The sequence below is a fragment of the Mustela nivalis genome (assembly GCF_964662115.1).
Source record: "Mustela nivalis genome assembly, chromosome: 1".
In the NCBI taxonomy this organism is placed as follows: domain Eukaryota; kingdom Metazoa; phylum Chordata; class Mammalia; order Carnivora; family Mustelidae; genus Mustela; species Mustela nivalis.
In genome coordinates this window covers 115,310,095-115,329,551 of record NC_139020.1, presented here as the reverse complement: position 1 = coordinate 115,329,551, position 19,457 = coordinate 115,310,095, and the positions used below count along the sequence as shown (strand labels likewise).

General features: G+C 46.2%; 1 protein-coding gene across 2 annotated transcripts; it reads left to right on the top strand.

The window, feature by feature from the left end:
* The first annotated feature begins 2,825 nt into the window (after positions 1–2,825).
* SLC51A (solute carrier family 51 member A) lies at positions 2,826–18,242 on the top strand. Of its 2 annotated transcripts, XM_082700200.1 has the most exons (9): positions 2,826–3,077; positions 3,625–3,719; positions 12,148–12,302; positions 13,218–13,291; positions 13,709–13,867; positions 14,419–14,530; positions 14,827–14,973; positions 17,036–17,141; positions 17,882–18,242. In XM_082700200.1, the coding sequence occupies exons 1-9, from the start codon at positions 3,040–3,042 to the stop codon at positions 18,085–18,087; spliced, it is 1,092 nt and encodes a 363-aa protein (XP_082556326.1). In that variant the 5' UTR covers positions 2,826–3,039; the 3' UTR covers positions 18,088–18,242. The 2 variants fall into 2 exon arrangements, with proteins under 2 accessions (XP_082556326.1, XP_082556325.1); XM_082700199.1 differs by lacking the exons at positions 2,826–3,077; positions 3,625–3,719 and adding an exon at positions 5,393–5,572.
* Positions 18,243–19,457: the final 1,215 nt, after the last annotated feature.

The following is a 19,457-nucleotide window of genomic DNA, read 5'->3' as shown; positions in this document are numbered from 1 at the left end:
CCATTTGCAGGTGGTACAATTTTGTATATAGTTAACAGTATACACACACACACACAATCAGAGCTAGTCAAGGAGTTCAGGAAAGTAGCAGAATTATTCTAACAGCCAGAAAATGGAAACAACCCGAGTGCCCACAGCTGATGAATGGCTAAACAAAATACGGCATATCCACACAATGGAATATTATTCAGCTGTAAGAAGGAGTCAGAGACCAGTATACACTGCAAACAAACCTTGAAAGCATGCTGAATAAAAAAAGTCAGGGGCACCTGGATGGCTCAGTGGGTTAAGCCTCTGCCTTCGGCTCAGGTCATGATCTCAGGGTCCTGGGATCAAGTCCCACATTGGGCTCTCTGCTCAGCGGGGAGCCTGATTCCCCTTCTCCCTCTGTCTGCCTCTCTGCCTACTTGTGCTCTCTCTCTGTCAAATAAATACATCTTTAAAAAAAAAAAAAAGTCAGGCATGAAACACCACATACTGTAATGACAAGTGTCTGTTCAGGTACGTGTTCGGAATTGGACCAAATCAATAGAGAGAGGAAGTAGATTAGTGGTTGCGAAGAATGGTAAGAAGGAAGAATTGGGAAGCAGGAGGTTTCTTTCTGTACTAATGGAAATATTCTGCAATTAGATAAATGGTGATAGTTACACAACATTATGAATACACTAAAATCACCGAATTATATACTTTACAATGACTAAAAAGGTGAGTTTTATGTTATGTGAATTTTATCTCAATGAGGCATTTTTTTAAAAAAAGAGAGAATGGCCTTTAAATATCAAATGATTGAGGATCCCTGAGGAAAACTGATGAAACTTATAGGTATTTCTATATTTGGATTTTTCAAAAATGGTCCTTACACTGAGAGAGCCAAAATTGAAGTGACAGGCATCCTATCAGGCAATCATATAATTTGGTGAGAATAATTAAGCCAAAAAATGAAACAAAGAATGATTCATTCCTCTTGGGCCTAAAATTCAGTGTTTGACAGCAAGCTGTCCAAAATTAGCAAGAGAAGAATCTGATTGGCTGGTCCAGCTCATCTTCTCTGGCCATACCTTAGCTTGGGATGGACTGGCTTTGAGTCAGGCCATCACTGCCCTTGACTAATCATGGATGACACTGCCCGGAAGATAGCCACCTAGGGACTCTGGGTGGGGCCGCAGTACTCCCTCAGAGCTCTAAAGTCCTCCCTCTCACCAACACACCATTATTTCTCTCTTCATGCTCATCCAACCTAAGAATCAGCCAGTCTCCCCCGGGCCTCCCAGCCCCTGCCGCCCAGAGTGTCCACCCAGTCGCCTTCCCTTCCTGACTCTCTCTCTCACTCTTCATTCCCCCTTTCCTGCCTCCCGCAGTTCTGTCCTGAAGAAGTTTCAGAGAACATCCTCAGTGCCCGGTTACTTGCTCTGAGGAAGTCTAAAGTTCAGGCTTGAGACAATTAAGCTCAAGGCCTCTCACCAGGCTAGAGATGAATGACCCAGGGGGCATTCCTGTCACATGGCCAAGGCGGCTGAGTCAGCCTGTGTCTGTCAGGGTGGGACCAAGGCAAGTGACCCTGGTCAATGCCCTTGTATTCCTTGTGCCGTCACTTCCACCTCAGGAGATAACTGGGTCCCCGAGACTCCTGGATCCCTGGGCTGTCCCGTCCCGAGAGTTGTACTTTAGGAGGAGGATAAATGAGGGACAAAACCGTGCGTGGCCCCGGGGAGACATTTTCGATGTACGGGGATAGCAGTAGAGAGTCCTCTTGGTACCACCAATAACTACTTCCTCTGACTATAGCTCCTCACCACCCCAGAATCTACTCTGTTGATCCTCTCATGGACCCTTTTCTTACTTTCAAAATTCTTATCTGAAGCTCAACAGACCTCCTGACCTAGGTCCCTTTTGCCTCTCTCCACACTCTCATGGCTTTCTATCCAACCTGGATATCAGAACTTCTGTGAGCCTCAGTTTCTTCATCTGTAAAATGGGAATAAAGAAGGTACTCACCTTCCAAGAGCAGTTATAAAATTTCAACAAGATAAGGAACAAACTGCATTTTCTATAGTGCCCGGGGCACACGTTTGCAGCAGCTGTCACTGAGCTTTCCTGAGTTTATCAGTCACGTGACCACTTCTAAAGCGCTCTCACTCCATGTGTATTGGGCCCTGGGCCAGGAACCCTGGGGTACTGTGCTTGGGCTCAAATGGCTTTAAATCTATGGTGGGCCGGTTAGCTCAGCTGGTTAGAGTGTGGTGCTAATAAATCTACTTAGAAAAGAGATCACTAATCAATAAAAAGTTGAGAAACATACTTTGGCACAGCTTTCCAGAAGCTGTCCAAATGCTTGGAAGTCTCACTCAGCAGCTTTTGTGTCTTAAGTCCCTCTGCATCTTTGCTGCGTCTTTGGCTGCTGTTTGGCAGGATAAACCCCTCACCAAGATAAGGAAGGCTGAGATTTGGGAAACCCACATGGGCCTCATCTGGCTTTTCCAGCTCATTCTCCCTTCCACATGCCAGACCAAAGTGTCAACACAGTGAGGGAGCTGGCCTTGACTATCCCGTCTCCAGGGGACCAGAGATCAAGTTCCAGCCAGGTTCTAGGAGACCTGGGTTTGCTGACTGGTAGTATTGCAGGGAGGATAGAGAACTTTATTTGACCACCACCCTAGAAGACTCCTTAGAGGGGATATGGGGTGAGGGCTGGCAGGAAGCAAAGGGTGTCCAAAGGCGTTGGTGGGAGGGAGAAAGGAAGGACAACACCTAGGGAGAGGGAGGAGTCAGGAACCAGAGGATCAGCCAGCCAAGAGGATCAAATTCCTCTGGGGTGAACTCTGAGATAAGCTCTAGGGACCTGTGGGCACAGGAAGCCTGAGAACAGAGAGGCAGAGGAGAAGATCCTGCCAGTGCACCTACACGTGGCCGCGGTCCTTGCTCTGACAAAGGCCAGTGGGCAGAAAGACTCGTGGGAGCCACCTCCCTCAGGGCCCCCACCTGCCTGCCCTTCCTTGCCCCTCACTGCTTGCTGGGAAAGCCAGAGAGGGAGAGAAGACGATGGAGCCAGACAGGACTCAGATAAAACTTGACCCCAGGTGAGTGAGGGTGGCAGGCCTAGAGCCAGGAACCAGTTGCTAAGCAGCGGAGGCCCCTAGCATGCTGGCCTGGCCCTATCTCCCTTCCAGGGCCTTTGGCTCCTAGGACACAGAATGGGGCAGATGAACAATGGTTTGGCTGTCCCTGAGGTCAGTGTGACCCTTCAGAGCCTTGGCTTTGTGCTCAGTGGGGAAGAGAAAAATCCCAAAGGTGGGGGCTGTGAGGGGCAGGCACAGAGCTGTGGACCCATCCCTGGTACTTAGGGCCCACTCTTTCTCTGAGGCCCTGCCCTTTTTCTCTTGTCAGTGCCTGACCTGCTGCCCCAGTGGAAGTGGAGAGAGTGGGCACCAAAGTCAGGCCTGCCTATAGCCCTGGGGCACTTGTCTTATACACTAGCCTGGCCCATTTGCCATTTCCGCTAAGAACTGGGGCATCGAGGGAAAATGTACAAGCTCCCTGAACTCAGAAGTGTTTGAGGGAGTGTGAGATAATTGGTATTCCTTCTGGTACCTTCCATGTTCTGAACACAGGCTGGTATCTCTACAGGTACACAGCAGATCTTCTGGAGTTACTGAAAACCAATTACAGCATCTCGTCTGCCTGCTTCTCTCATGCTCCCACTGCAGCCCAGCTTCTGAGAGGTGAGTCAGGGGCCCTCCCCAGAGGGAGCTGAGAGGAGAAAAGAGCATCCCTGCAGGGAGCCAAGACATCTGAGTGATGCTGATGAAAGGTGGTCCTGAGCCAGCCTGCCTGTAGAGCATCTGTCTGTCATGGTTAAGGCCTTAGAGAAGAGCAACTCTTCAAGGATCCAAGAGGCCAGAAGAGGGGCATTGTAACGTAGCCAGGGAGACAAAGCTGCATGCTGGACCCCCCACAGATCCCAGCCTCAAAGCTCCTGCAAGTTGGGGACACTGGCCTGGAGTATTGTTCACACCCCAGAGCCAACCAGGGATTCAAGATGGCGCCCATATGATCCAAGCCCCAGAGAATCCCCCTTGGGGCCTGCACAAGAGCCTCTGGGGAAGGGTCATTCTAGAGGGGTGGTCGCTATGAATAATGTCCTTAAAACTTAGGCGAGCCTGTAGAAGTATTCCAACAATGTTGGCCAACTAGATCTTATACTGAATTGCTTTGAAAATGAAAAGCAGAAGACAGGTCTCAGTTTATTCCCTGGCCGCCTATATGACAACCAAACGACCCTAGCTTTTTTATAGCAAACATGGCTCCTATCCCTATTTCATTTCGTTTTCCTACTGCATGATTAACCACCTCTTAGACATTGATGAAGAGGAGTTTGTGTCTCTATGGTATCTTTTTTTTTTTTTTTTAAGATTTTATTTATTTATCAGAGAGAGAGCGGGAGAGAGAGCGAACACAGGCAGACAGAGTGGCAGACAGAGGCAGAGGGAGAAGCAGGCTCCCTGCCGAGCAAGGAGCCCCATGTGGGACTTGATCCCAGGACGCTGGGATCATGACCTGAGCCCAAGGCAGCTGCTTAACCAACTGAGCCACCCAGGCGTCCCTCTATGGTATCTTTTTTAATATAAAGATTTATTTATTCACTTGAGGGAGAGAGCATGAGTGTGGTGGTGAGGGGCAGAGGGAGAGGGAGAAGCAGACTCCCTACTGATCAGGAAGCCCAATTCGGGGCTTGATCCCACGACCTGGGGATCACAACATGAGCCCAAGGAAGACACTTAACCAACTGAGCCATCCAGGGACCCCCTCTATGGTATCTTTAATGTTTTTGCATAACCTCCTTCCTGATATGGTCACTTCAGGGAGTAGACTTTCTGACCACACAGGATGTGGTCAGCGTGGATCAGGAGGCAGACAGGGGCACGTGCTTGGACAATGTTCAGCCTGGTTTCAGAGCGAATGACAACACTTTCCAGAGTGTCCAGAGAGGCTTTGCAACTGCTCTGGGGTCCGTGCTCGTAGCCAGCTTCTCTGTCCAGCTCCAGGAACCTCTTGTTCAGAGTGCAGCTGGTGGGACAAGTGTTCCATTAGCAGTTTGCCAACCAGACGCAATTTTGTCCCCCAAGGAACTTCTGGTAATGCGCAGAGACTGTTTCAGTGGCCCCGACTAGAGGGCGCAACGGGCATCTAGTGGGGGAAAGGCCAGGGATGCTGCCCTGAACACAAAGGCAAGTCCCCCACCACAAGGAGTTGCCTTGAACAAAGTGTCCACGGTGTTGAGATTGAGAAACCCAGCCTCACACAGGAAAAATCGATCTCACATTGCTTTGCGACAGATGTGCAAGTAGAGGCCCCAGGGATCTTCAAAGAAGGGAGACCATGCTGGGTCTGGTAGCGCAGCGCTCTGCCTCGTTCCCAGGGGGAATGTCGAAGAGCGGAGAGCAGGCAGCGCGCGCTGCTGGGGTGGGATGGAGACAGAAGGGGCAGGCACGTGCCGCGGACCCCGAGCACCTTGATCCCGCAGGGTTCCAGGTCGCTGGTGGAGAAGCAGGGGACAACCGAGAGGGCTGGGCAGGTGAGGTGGGGCGTGAGGAGTTCAGGCGAGGGAGTTGCACTTTATCCTGCGGACGGAAGGAGCCGGGGAGGGCTCCGAGATTGGGAGGGGCTGGACAGGGCTGCAAAATCATTAATCAGTAAACGGGATGGACTTCGGGGAAGAAGGGCCTCCAGAAGCCGGGCTATGCATTGGAGACCATCGCCCCAGCCCAGCATGGGGAACATGAGTCTGAGCCGGAACGGTGTCTGGGAAGAGAGCGGGGGTTGGAAAACCGAGGCAAGCCCAAGAAAGAGCGGGCTGCCTGCGAGATAGCTAGACCGGGCGAGTGAAGGAAAAGATCCCGCAACTACCCCGCTGGGGATCGGGGCAGGCTGAGGGCAGCGGCGATGACCCCGAGAAACAGGAAAGCCCCAAAGAGGCTTGCCCTGAGGACGTGGCAAAACTCTTCCTCCTTAGCCTATAAACTGTTGCTCCTTAAACTTGGCTGCCATTGAAGGAGGAGCTCTTGGGGGAGAATTACCAAATCTGTTTTTGAAATGCCTGGGGTATGATTGCGATGACACTCCCTCCAGGATTCTTAAATGGACCGATCCAAACATTTCTGTGAAAGAGTGATGAGCCAGGAAAAGCCAAGGCAATTTTGAAAACAAGTGTGGAGGGCACCTGCCCTACCAGGGGTTAAGACCTAGAACGAGGCTAAGCAATGAACACTGACGTGCAAAGGACCTAACAAGTAGAAACGTGGAACCGAACAGGCGCCCAGAAATAGTGCCTGCTTGGGCATGCACTCTGTGAAGTGATGCCCCTGCCCACCCCCCACCCCCTCAGTGGGCAGAACGGAATCGTCAAGAAGTCATCTAGACAATGTATTTGTCCCGGGGCAGGGCGGGGATCCGTGTGAAAACCGATCCAGTGTAGGTTTAACCCAGACAGCTAAAATACCTAAATGTAAAATACAAACGTTTTTTACAAAAGGCAATATAGAAAGATATCTTTGTTTGCTCTTTTGTTTTTATTTTTGAAACTTTGTGATTTAAAAATCATTTTTGATGGCTATGATGAAATGCTAGTTAAAAATGTACACAATTTTATAATATAATTGCAGTAACACAATAGGTATGCACTTTAACCCGGGTGTTTTTTAAAGCTACCTTTTATTGAACAAATACTACTTGCGAGATGCTGTGCTAAGAGGTTAGTGGCAGGATGAATAAGCTGTCCAAGGTCAAGAGCAAGCACCAAGTGGGATTTTACTTGGAACACAGGTATCTCTGACTCCAGAGCCTATGCTCTTAACTCTCTTGAAGACAAACACGCAGATATGAAAATAACCTCTGGTTAGGAACTAGCTGAAATTATGGGGGATACTCTTTCAAGATTTTAATGCTCCAATATTGTTTTCATTACTTTTTTTAAAAAATCATCCTATTGGAGATATGGTGGGAAATTTGCTAGTTGCTAAAGGTGTAAATGTATTCAAAATGGTCAGTTAGACAAGCTTTTCCCAAAGTGTGTTTCTTGGAATATGAATCTCGAGTAGTGCCTCATGAACACAGAATCTGTAAAAAAAAAATAAGTTTTATAAAAGTTATATTCTAGGGGCGCCTGGGTGGCTCAGTGGGTTAAGCCGCTGCCTTCGGCTCAGGTCATGATCTCAGGGTCCTGAGATCCAGCCCCGCATCGGGCTCTCTGCTCAGCAGGGAGCCTGCTTCCCTCTCTCTCTCTCTCTCTGCCTGCCTCTCCGACTACTTGTGATTTCTCTCTGTCAAATAAATAAATAAAATCTTTAAAAAAAAAAGTTATATTCTATAACCTCCACTAGGAAATTACAGTATAAAGCAGATTAAAAACTTGAGTATGGGAGGAAACAGGTTTAACTTTAAGGCATCTCCATAAAGCCTCTGGCCATAGAACATTTTTGTCCCATATCTATTAAGATGCAGAAAATAAGATAGGGGACAATCTCCAAAGAATAAATGAGTTGCATGGAGAGCAGTAGTGTCAGGATCTATGGATGCTGAGAAACTTCTTTCTTAGCTTTTGTGTTGTGGCAGTGAATACTGCCTATAGATACTATAAGTAGGAGAAAGAATATAGACCGTCAAAGCCAGAAGTTAAAAGAAACTGCAAATCATGTCTGTACTGAAGAGTCACATATGCCCCCAGCCCACCTTAACAAACTTGCGTCTCATTGTTCATTTCGCTCCACATTCCCTCCCATAGCTGTGGGAACGCACACCAAGAGTCAGCCTGTGAAATGGTTAAGAGTATGGGCTTAGCCAGAAACCCCTGGGTTTCAATTCCCGCCTGGTAACTTCCAGGCTGTGTGACCATGGGTAAGGTGCTTAAACTCTAAGCTTAGTTTCCTGGAAAAGCCTATAAATGGAGATGACAATAGGAATTCATATGGGTTATTTCTTTCACTCAACAAATAGCCACAGTTGCTGTTCCACGCACTCGGAGATGGAACAGAGAACAAAGTTTGACAAAGTCCCTGCCTTGCAGGACTTTACAAGGGTGTGTTGGGGGGAGGGGTAGGCAGCAGAAAAGAGACAAATAAATAAATATGTAAATAACCTCACTGTGGGAGAGAGATGGGGCACTCAGGGAAAGCTGGTGAAGGAGGGGCATTTGAACGGGGATCTCAGTGAGGAGAAGCCAGCCACTGGGAACTAGGGAGAAAAGCTGAATGGGCAGAAACCGAATGCCACCAAGCTCAGGAGGTGGCACCGCTGACATGGTCATTGGGAGGCTGAAGGGGTGTAGGAGTGGTAGGGAAATCCCAAACCTCAGTAAACAGGGACCAGCGAAGCTATGGTGTTTGACATGGGGGAACACAGGGTGTGAGAGAGGGTGAGGGTTCAGTGCCAGAGACCCAGGGTCAGAGGCCATGAAGGGGACTGTGGTTCTGGGAGTCAAAGTGGACCAGATTTTCAAAGAGGAGGGAGCAGTTAAGTCAGTGAAGACTGGGAAAGGCTCCGGGCTTGAATAGCTTTTGAAAGGTCTCTTTTTACTCTCAGCTCTCCCTGAGCTGGGGGAGGACAAGGGTCAAGCAGAGGTGGGCAAGTCTTGCCAACAGAGGCCTCGAAGAGTGACTCTGCCTTCTCACAATGGACATCGGCTTTGAGAAATCTACTGAATCGGGACACCTGGGTGGCTTAGTTGGTTGAGTGTGGGACTCTGGATTTTGGGTCATGTCATGATTTGGGGTGGTGATCTCAGGGTTGTGAGATTGAGCCCTGCAGGGGTGGGGGGAGCTCCACATTCAGTTGAGGGGTGGGGAGAGGATTCTGCTTGGGATTCTTCTCTCTCTCTTCCTCTGCCCCTCCCCCTGCTCCTGTGCTCTCTCTCAGCCCTGACCTTCTTCCGTTCTCCGTGTAATTATGTCAATATTTTTAGTTGGTTATCTTTATAGATTTATTATTCCTTTAGATAACTTCTTATTCTGCCAAGCAGGGGCAGTACTTCCTGACTTTGCACTTTGTAAGATAAAGATATTTGTGCCCCACTCTTTCCTTCAATTTTTTTCTACTTTTCTCTCCCCAAACATGGTTTAATTTAATTTAATTTAATTTAATTTTAAAAGATTTATTTATTTGACAGGCAGAGACCACAAGTAGGCAGAGAGGCAGGCAGAGAGCGCGGAAAAAGCAGACTCCCTGCTGAGCAGAGAGCCCGATCAGGGATCAATCCCAGGACCCTGGGACCATGACCCGAGCCGAAGGCAGAGGCTTTAACCCACTGAGCCACCCAGGCGCCCAATTTTACAAATAACCAAACATGGTTATTAATTTTGCAATTTTCTTTGTCGACATGAGACCTTTTTTTTAGGTCTAAATTATATACAGTAAAGGGTAATGATCTCAAGTGTATATTGTGATGCATTTTTGCTTGTGTGTACATCTGTGAAACCACCACCTAGACAAAAAAATAGAACATTTCCAGCAACCAGTAGGGTCTCTTGTTTTTTTGTTTTTTTTTTTAAAGATTTTATTTATTTATTTGACAGAGAGAAATCACAAGTAGATAGAGAAGCAGGCAGAGAGAGAAGGGGGGAAGCAGGCTCCCTGCTGAGCAGAGAGCCCGATGCGGGACTCGATCCCAGGACCCTGAGATCATGACCCGAGCTGAAGGCAGCGGCTCAACCCACTGAGTCACCCAGGTGCCCCCAGGAGGGTCTCTTGTACTCCCACCCCAGTTACTATGCCTCCTGAGACCACTACTTAGACCTCTACCATCTCTATAGATCATTTTTCCCCATTCTTTAATTTGTAGAAACAAAATCAAACAGTATATACTCTTGTGTCTGGCTTCCGTCACTCATCATTAAAGATTAAAGATTAATCTGTTTTGTTGCATGTATCAGTTTATTATTTTTTTTTTATTGCTGTGTGATACTCTATTGTGGGAATGTATCACAATTTACAGCATGGGTTTGGAGCACCTGAGATTGAGTCTGGCATCGGGCTCTCTGCTCAGCTGGGAGCCTGCTTCTCCCTCTTCCTCTGCTGCTTGTGCTCTCTCTGTCCAATAAATAAAATAAAAAATCTTAAAAAAATAAACAACATGGGTTTGAACTGTGCAGGTCCACCTATATGAGGATTTTTTTCCCAATAAATATATGTACGGTGCTGTAAAGATATTTTCTTTTCCTTGTGATTTTCTCTTTTTTAATAAAGATTTTATTTTTAAGTAATCTCTACACCCAGCATAGGGCTCAAACTTACAACCCGGAGATCAAAAGTCGCATGCTCCACCGACTGAGCCAGCCAGGTGTCCCTTTATGATTTTTTATTTTTATTTTTTATTAACATGTAATGTATTATTTGTTTCAGGGGTACAGGTCTATGATTCATCAGTCTTACACAATTCGCAGAGTTTACCATAGCATACCTTCCCCAATGTCCCAGCCACCCCATCCTTCCTACCCCCCCTCCATTCCAGCAACCCTCAGTTTATTTCCTATGGTTAAGAGTCCCTTTGATTTGTCTCCCTGTCTGGTTTCATCTTGTTTCATTTTTTTCTTCTCTTCCCCTATGATCCTCTGCCTTGTCTCTCATATTCCACGTATCAGGGGGATCATATGATCTGTCTTTCTCTGACTGACTTATTTTGCTTAGTCTGAGCTTGTCCTTTCAATGGTTTCTTTTGACCAATGGAAATATTTAATTTTAAGAAAGTCCAATTTATCAATTTTTAAACTCATGGGTGGTGCTTTTGTGTCTTATTTTGCCTGTCTTTTTTTTCTTTTTTAAGATTTTACTTATTAATTTGACAGACAGAACACAAGTAGGCAGAGAGGCAGACAGAGGGAGAGGAAGAAACAGGCTCCTTGCTGAGCAGAGAGCCCTATGTGTGGCTCAATCCCAGGACCTTGAGATCATGATCTGAGCTGAAGGCAGCCGCTTAACCAACTGACCCACCCAGGCACCAGATGTTTGCCTATCTTAAAGTCTTAAAGATCTACTTCTCTGTTTTCCTCTAAAAACGTTGTTTTAACTTTCACACTTAGGTGTTTTTGGATGATGTGAGGGAGGGGTCAAAGTCCTTTTTTTATCCACCAAAGGAAAAAACATCCTTTGAAAAAACATCCTTTTTCCCATAAATTGTAGTGGAGTCTTTTGTCATAAACCAGATGACCATACATTTGTGGATCTGTTAATAAATTTTGTTTTTTTAATTAAGTGCTAGTAAGTGTAAAAAAAAATTTTTTTTAAGATTTTATTTATTTGACACAGAGAGAGAGAGATCACAAGTAGGCAGAGCAGCAGGCAGAGACAGAGGAGAAGCAGGCTCCCTGCTGAGCAGAGAGCCTGACTCGGGGCTCCATCCCAAGACCCTGAAATCATGACCTGAGCCGAAGGCAGAGGCTTAACCCACTGAGCTACCCAGGTGCCCAAAGTGTTTTAAAAATATTACACATTCTTCACAAAGATTTTGAAGAAGCATCGCTGAGGGTAGGATCTGGGCAGCTATTTTTAACAACTACTCAAACGATTGAAGTAAACACTGAGGAAAGCTACTGAATCACTTTTAATTTAAGACTGACTATGAGGCCAACACGAGTCAAATGTCCCTGGAGCCTTTTTGGGTATCCATTTTTCTTTTGTTAAGATCCCTTTCTAATGTCCCAGTTTCGTGACATAATTTTTGAAATCAAATTTAAACAGCCCTAAAGTATACCATTAATTACATTCTGCTTTAACTATAATGTTAATTGGTCCACGTCTGCTAGCATGACACCTTTCACTGGAAATAGTAAAGTTGACTAGGCAAAGCCAACCTCCTAATTCAAAATTTTTGCTAATTAAGTAAAAACTTGTTTGGTGTCTATATCCTGGTTGAGGTAAGCCTAACGATACCTAGAATTATCTGGTCTAGTCTCTCATCCATGCAGAAGAATGACTACTTTTTAGCTACATGTTAGATACTCTAAGTCTAAGAAAATGCCATTCTTCTGCATGAGTGGGAGCCTAGACCACATAATTCTAGATACATTAAAGCCATTTAGATCCAAACGAAGAAGCCCATATCTCCTGCCCCTCAGTCCTGGACTTCAGCTCAGGAGACTCTGCCCTCTCTTTCCACTTTAGCACTGGGCCCTGCAGAAATTGCCCTCACAGTCATCATGACCTTGCTTGCCCTGGGCTCAGTCATCATCTTCCTGGAGGATGCTGTCTACCTGTACAAGAACACCCGGTGTCCCATCAAGAGGACCACCCTGCTCTGGAGCAGCTCTGCACCCACGGTGAGGGCCTTGTAGCTGCCCTTTGGGAGGGACTAAACAAGACTAAACAATTAGAGGAAATTTGAGAATTCCTCTAAACTCAGCAGTCCAAGTGAGCAGAGGGTTGCCTGATTCTACGCACTTAGAATGGGGGGTTGTAATTTCCGATTGCAGTCAGGTCCCCGTGCTTGGAAAGCCAACAATTAGTGGGACAGCGAGTTTGAATTCTTAGAGCCCACCAGCATCCCTACTCACTACTTCTGGCCACAGTATTACTGTTAAAAGAAATATCCCTGCCTGTAGAGGAAAGCAGTGGTTCCTCAGAGGGGAAAGAGGGAAACTATTTTTTCCCCATAGGGACATACTCAGCTCAACCCTTATATTGTAGACCTTTTTAACTCACCCGCACAGACATTATATAGGTCTCTGGCTTGCTCCCAGGACCTAAGACTGGACTTCCGTTTCTTTGTAAGGTGTGTGTGTGTGTGTCTCTGGGGTGCAGAATGGAGCCCTTGAGGTCCTTTTCTACCAGAGGACACCTGCCTGGGCCATCTCAAGTCATCAGAGATGCTCTAGTAACATGCGATGTTGAAAAGGAAGGGTTGGATCTTGACCCAATTCTTCCTAAGGATGAACTTACCTACACTACATCAGGGGTATAGGATGAGATAATCTTCAAACAGGCACCAGACTTAAGGTGACCTGCTGTCTCTAACCCTAGATAGAGAAGGAAATGACCACTGAATTAAAAAAAAAAAAACTTAAAAAATTAGTTCACTTTTAAAAATTAACTATTTTTCCAGCCAACCATTGGAAGTAATGACACCCCAACTGTTCAGATTTTGCTTCCTTGAGCCCTTGCCATAAAATTTTTGAGAGAGTGAGCACAAAGACTTCCTTCTCTCCGCAAACAGCTTCTCGCTCCTCTCCAAGTAGGTCGTGTCTGTGTTCTGCTGTTTTGGTCTTTGGATCCCTCGTTCACTCATGCTCGTGGAAATGGCCATCACCTCGTGAGTGTCCTGCCCCACCTGCAGCTCTGAGCTGGTCACCCTTTTGCTCCCCACTCACCCAGGACCCAGGACTCCAGGGTCCACATTTTCTTTTAACCCATATCCCTTCCATAAATCCCTGCAAACCAATCGATCGTGAATCTAGCCCCTTTCAACTTGTGCTAATCAGGTCCCTTGAACTTCTGGTTCTGTTCATCCTCAGTCAACCATTTTGTTCCTATAGGCCCCAATTCCCCTCTTCCTCAGCCCCGGACCCTCTCCTCTCCCTCCCTCTTGCTGGGTCACATATTCTGAATACCTGGTCCCTACTGTGTCCCCCTCAGTGAGCCCCACCTCTGTTGCACCCTTTGTAGTCAGGTATCCCCTCAGCAGGCTGCCACTTCCCCTCTGTGAGGCTCACCTCTGTTCCCACTCCAGGTTTTACGCAGTATACTTCTACCTGCTGATGAGGGTCATGGTGGAAGGTTTTGGTGGGAAGGAGGCAGTAATGCGGACACTGAAGGACACTCCGATGATGGTCCACACAGGCCCCTGCTGCTGCTGCTGCCCCTGCTGCCCCCCACTCATGCTCACCAGGTGAGGTGGGAGTGAGAGGCTTCCTCAAGGAACAGGTTAGCCTCTTCCCGCATTTCCCCAAGAGCCTCTCTGGCTCTCTCAGCCCTGTTTCAAGTCTCTTGGAATCAGGCAGGTATGGAACAAAGCCAGTGATGAGAGGGTGGGCATCTCACAGCCACCACCCACACAGGGGTGAGGAGAGCAGAGGAAGGAGAACTCCAATTTCCATCCCTTCAGCTCACTGCTGCCCACACACTTGGGCACTTGGAGCTAAGTGGACTTTGGGCTACTTACTTGTCCCTTTTGCCCATTTTGGTTAATGAGATTGGGGTCAACATTTTGATAGATCTTGCCCAAAAGGCAGTATTCTGGTCTGGGGGGAATGAGTGGGAGACAAGAAGAGAGTTTCCAATGCTCTCAACATTCTGGCTTCTATGTCCCCATCCATCTAGCCATTTTGGTGTCTATTATGGCAGCCAAGCCTCAGCTCAGGAGCACAGTGAGGGACCTGGAAGGTGTTCTTGAGGTAGGCAGTTTGTGGGTTCATGTTCCTAACCCTCTTCTTCCTTTAGGAAGAAGCTTCAGCTGCTGATGTTGGGCCCGTTCCAGTATGCCTTCTTCAAGATAACACTGAGCCTCGTGGGCCTGTTTCTCATCCCTGATGGCATCTTTGACCCAGCAGACGTAAGCCAGGAGTAAGGGGCAGCAAAGTCTAAGACTCACTTAGTACCTCTGAGCTCTAGAAGGAAGAGCTGGAGCCAACATCTGCTGCAACAGGGCCCCACAGGCAGGGTAGCCGCAGCAACAGTGTGGCCATGGAAAAGTAGAGGCTTGGAGACTGGTGGGGAGAGGAGAGTGGAACAGGCCAAGACTTTGGGGGCCTTTTTTTTTTTTTTAATTACCTTTCCCACTATGGAAGAGGAGAAATAAAAGCAGGAGAAAAGGCTCACCTCCCTCACTACTTTTTGATCTGCCACCAGATTTCTGAGGAAAGCACAGCTCTGTGGATCAACACTGTCCTCGGTGTGTCTACCCTGTTGGCTCTCTGGGCCCTGGCCATCATTTTCCGTCAAGCCAAGATGCACCTGGGCGAGCAGAATATAGGAGCCAAATTTGTCCTCTTTCAGGTAACTATACCCTGGGAAAGAAAAGCTGGTTAATATTAGAGCTACCAACAACTGGGATTAGGAACTGGGACTAATAAAGACCAAAAGTGGGTCTGGGAATCTTCTTAAGCCTAGGCTTCCTATGAGGTTTAGAAAATGATTCCTGTCCCTTCCCAGATTTGGCTTTTCTTTGCTGTAATAGCTTCCTAGCACCGCCCTCAAAAAGGATCACAAACTGGGTGGCTTAAAACCACAAAAATTTGTCTCACAGTTCTGGAGGCTAGAAGTCCAAAATCAAGGAAGGGGTCAGCCAGGCCACGCTCCCTCTGAAACCTATAGGGGAGAATTCTTCCTTGCCTCTTCCTAACTTCTGGTGGTTGGCCAGCAATCACCGGCTAGCAGCTGCATCATGGATTTTGTCTCTGTATGACATGGCACGTGTTGTGTGTCTTCTGTCTCTTTTCCCCTTCTTTGAAGGACAACAGTATATGGGAATAAGGACCCTCCAGTACAATGTCATCTTAATGATACCTAATCAGTTAACCAAAATGATGATGCTATTTCCAAATAAGATCACATTCTGAGATACTGGGGGTTGGGACTTCAAAATATTACTTTAGGGACCCACTTCAACTCTTAAAACATGTATTATCAACCTTAAAATCTTCTACCTTTACTTTTTCCTACCCAATACTTTCTAAAGCTCCATAATTAATCACTACCAGGAGCATCAGCATTATCATAGTCATGAACTACTTTCACCACGTTTGGGACTTTTCATACATTTACATCTAAATTTTCACATTCATCTTAGGAGTCATTATTATTCCTATTGTGTAAATGAGGCCCAGAGATGTCTTCGGGCTTGCTCGAAGGCATGTAGTTATGGGGCCAGAATTTAAGTCTAGATCTAACTCTCAAATCCACATTCCTCCTTCTCATCACACTGCCTCTTCACCTGCACACCTCTCTCGAAGTTCTCCGCAAGGCACATTTTTTCACTTTTACACTTTCCATTTTCTAAAGCCTAGAGAACTTCCACCAAATGCAATGATTTCTAGCCCAATCTTGTTTTCCTTCTCTCTCCACTCTGTCTCCTCGCTAGGCCCTTTTCCTATTCCCACAGCATAGTGACTGCTTTGTAGTTAACAGTGTGATTTCACATAAATTCTCATTTGATCTAAGCAGATGCCTCCAAGATGTGGATTTCTGGGTGCATGGTAGGTAGAATTGAAGACGAAATGGGCCAGAAGAGCCTGAAAAGAGTCAGGGGCTGAAAGGGCAGAAAGGATCTGGGCTGCAGAAGCATTTAGGGTCATGCCATAGGCTAAAAGCTCTGTGACTGCCGGGCCTGCCCGTGACTATCAGGGGACGCCTGCCCTGAAGAGGCTGATTCTCCAGAAAAGAGCACTTGGCGGGACAGGTGTTGATGAAGCCTCTGGACAGAGATTTTCTTTTTCTTCTTTTTTTCCTCATTGTATCAAAATATACATAAAATTTACCATTTTAACTATTTTTAAGTGTAGAGTTCAGTGGCATTATGTGCATTCACATTGTTGTGCAATCATCACCACCATCCATTTCCAGACTTTTTTCGCCTTCCATGTAGAGACTCTGTACCTATTGAACATTAATTCCCCCTTCTCCCTTTCCCCCAGGGCCTGGCACTGTAGAGATTTTTCAAAGGGTGCTTTCCTTCATGGCCAATTGCCCATCATTTTAGGAGCAGGGAATCTCAGGTTCTTGAGCCAGATGGAAATGGTTTTCTCTAACCATCCATCTTGTTCATCCACTGAGTGCTCATTAGTAGCCGTGGCTGAGATAGGGAAATAAACATGGACCCCCAATCAGTTCTTGTTTCTTGTCACATCTCATAAAATATTGGGTAGAAGACAAGATTATAATTTGCCTAAGGATTACAATTCCACAAAACTTTACTTAAGTGAGTTTCAACCCTCTGTAACTGCCAGATCAAAAGGTCAGCTGAATGCACCGTGGAAGGCCAAGCACAGCGGTGCACCGACTGGCCTCAGTGCCACGGGTGCTGGGCCTCTCCTGCCCTTGCTTCTCTTCTGTTCTGCAGGTGCTCCTCATCCTGACTGCCCTGCAGCCATCCATCTTCTCAGTCTTGGCCAACAGTGGGCAGATTGCTTGTTCACCTCCCTTTTCCTCTAAAATCAGGTCTCAAGGTGAGCACAGAAGAGTTCCTCTCTCATTCCAGAATGGGTGAGAAGGGTGGGTCAGGGAAAAGAGGACCTTAGAACAGAGGTTGGGCCAGCCTGGCTTCTGCTCAGAATATTCAGAAAGGGGATCTCCGAGAAGTCTTGGTGGGGTTTTAAGGAGATGGTGACTTCTCTGACAACACAGAGCTGCAATCCCACAGCTTGAGGCCAACCCTCTTGGCCGACCCAGGAAGGCACAGGTTCAATTGCCAGCTTCTGGGAGAGGAATGGGTGTGATCTGAAAGCAGGTCATGCTGATAGGGGCGCCGGGGTGGTTCAGTTGGTTAAGCACATCTGACCCTCGATGTCTGCTTGGGTCATGATCTCAGGGTTGAAGACTCGAGCTCCACATCAGGCTCCATACTAAGCATGGAACCTGCTTGGGATTCTCTCTGTCCCTCTGCCCCTCCCCACTGCTTACTCTCTCTTTCAAAAAAAAAAAAAAAAAAAAAAGGAACGTCATGCTCATAAAACATGCAAAAGAAATGGGGTTTAATGCTAGTCTCATATTGCAGAAGGTGGAGAGTCAAGTTCCAGTTTTGGCTTTACCATTAATCTGCTACTTTACTTATGACAACTTAATATCTCTAGACATGGTTTGAGGACAAATTGGAGAAAGTTTTGCTGAACTCACATGCAGGGCTGCTAGTGGGATACCATCTCTACAATTTAGGATAACTTACATTATATTTCACTCCATGCTGCAGTTATGAATTGCCACCTCCTCGTACTGGAGACTTTTCTAATGACTGTGCTGACACGCATATACTACCGAAGGAAAGACAACAAGGTTGGATATGAACCTTTTTCTTCCTCAGACCTGGATTTGACTTCAAATTCCAAAGTGGACATTGAAAGAGACACTGTACACATTAAATGGTCACAAGATTTCCTCACTGCCCCTCAACCTTGACCACAGGGGAATGGATTCCATTTCCAGAACAAGATGACAGATTACATTTGACTATAGGAGATGAAGAATTATAGAATAGAATGCAATTATTTTGGACCTTGTCTGGAGAAGGTATTTTAAGTTTTATAATAAATGGGATAGAGTTTAAAATTCTACAGTTGGGTACATTGCCTCTGTACATTGCCACTATTAGCCCTTGAAGCTTATATATTGAAAGGTCACTCTGAGTTTTCCCAAAGCCAATGAAAGGGGGGAAAAGTATTTGGAGTTTGCCTGTTATACGAACAGGAGTAGAAATCAACCAGGCAAGTCCTTATGATTGTTGTGGCATTATTTACAATAACCAAAATATGGAAGCAACCTAAGTGTCCATCAACAGATGAATGGATAAGGAAAATGTGGTATAGCTATACCACAATGGAATATTATACAGCCAAAAAAGGAGACCATGCCATTTGAGACAACATGGATGGACCTAGAGGGTATTATGCTAAATGAAATTAGTCAAACTGAAAAAGGCAAATACCATATGATTCCACTCATAAATGGAATCTAAAAGAAAATGAATAAACAAATGAAAAGCAGAATCAGAACTATAAATACAGAGAACTGATGGTCCAGAGGAGATGGGTTGAGGGGTTGGACAAAATGGGCCAAGAGGAGTGGGAGATATGGGCCTTCAGTTGTGGAATGAGTTAGTCACAAGAACAAAAAGAGCATAAGGAATACAGTCAATGAGGGGCACCGGGGTGGCTCAGTTGATTAAGCATCTGACTCTTGAGTTTGGCTCAGGTCATGATCTCAAGCCCTGTGTCGGGCTCTTCGCTCAGAACAAAGCCTACTTAAGACTCTTTCTCCTTCTCCCTCTGCCCATGCACACCTGCTCTCTCTCTCAAATAAAATCTTAAAAAAAAAAAAAAAAGGAATAGAGTGAATGATATTGTAATAGCAATGTAATGGGACAGATGGTAGCAATACTTGTGGTGAACAAAGCATAATGTATAAACTTGCCAAGCCACTAAGTTGTACACCTGAAACTAATGTAACATGGTATGTCAACAACAACAACAACAAAGGAACTCAACCAGGCAAAAATAGTACAGACCTGAAGTCTCAGAAGAAACCAGGCTTCTGAAGATCAGATGGAAGGTATTCTTTCCCTTACAGATGTGTCATTAGGGCACTGATGACATTAGACCTCATAGATCTGGATCAGCCTCCCTTAGAGGGCCAATGGCTTTTTGAGCCTTCTATGAAAGCTGCAAAAGGATTCCCCTCTTAATGTGGTCATGAAACAGTTTTGAGGAGACAAATTAGGTTGCAAAAGCAAAAGAACTGCGGGTATAGGTAAAAGTCCCAAATAAATAAAA

What these genes read in the sequence shown, in the direction of transcription:
- SLC51A (XM_082700199.1), top strand. Translation starts at nt 5,422, where the DNA reads ATGTCGAAGAGCGGAGAGCAGGCAGCGCGCGCTGCTGGGGTGGGATGG. An exon ending in GGAGCAGCTCTGCACCCACG is followed by an intron (nt 12,303 to 13,217) that starts GTGAGGGCCTTG and finishes CTCTCCAAGTAG; the next exon opens with GTCGTGTCTGTGTTCTGCTG. An exon ending in GCATCTTTGACCCAGCAGAC is followed by an intron (nt 14,531 to 14,826) that starts GTAAGCCAGGAG and finishes ATCTGCCACCAG; the next exon opens with ATTTCTGAGGAAAGCACAGC.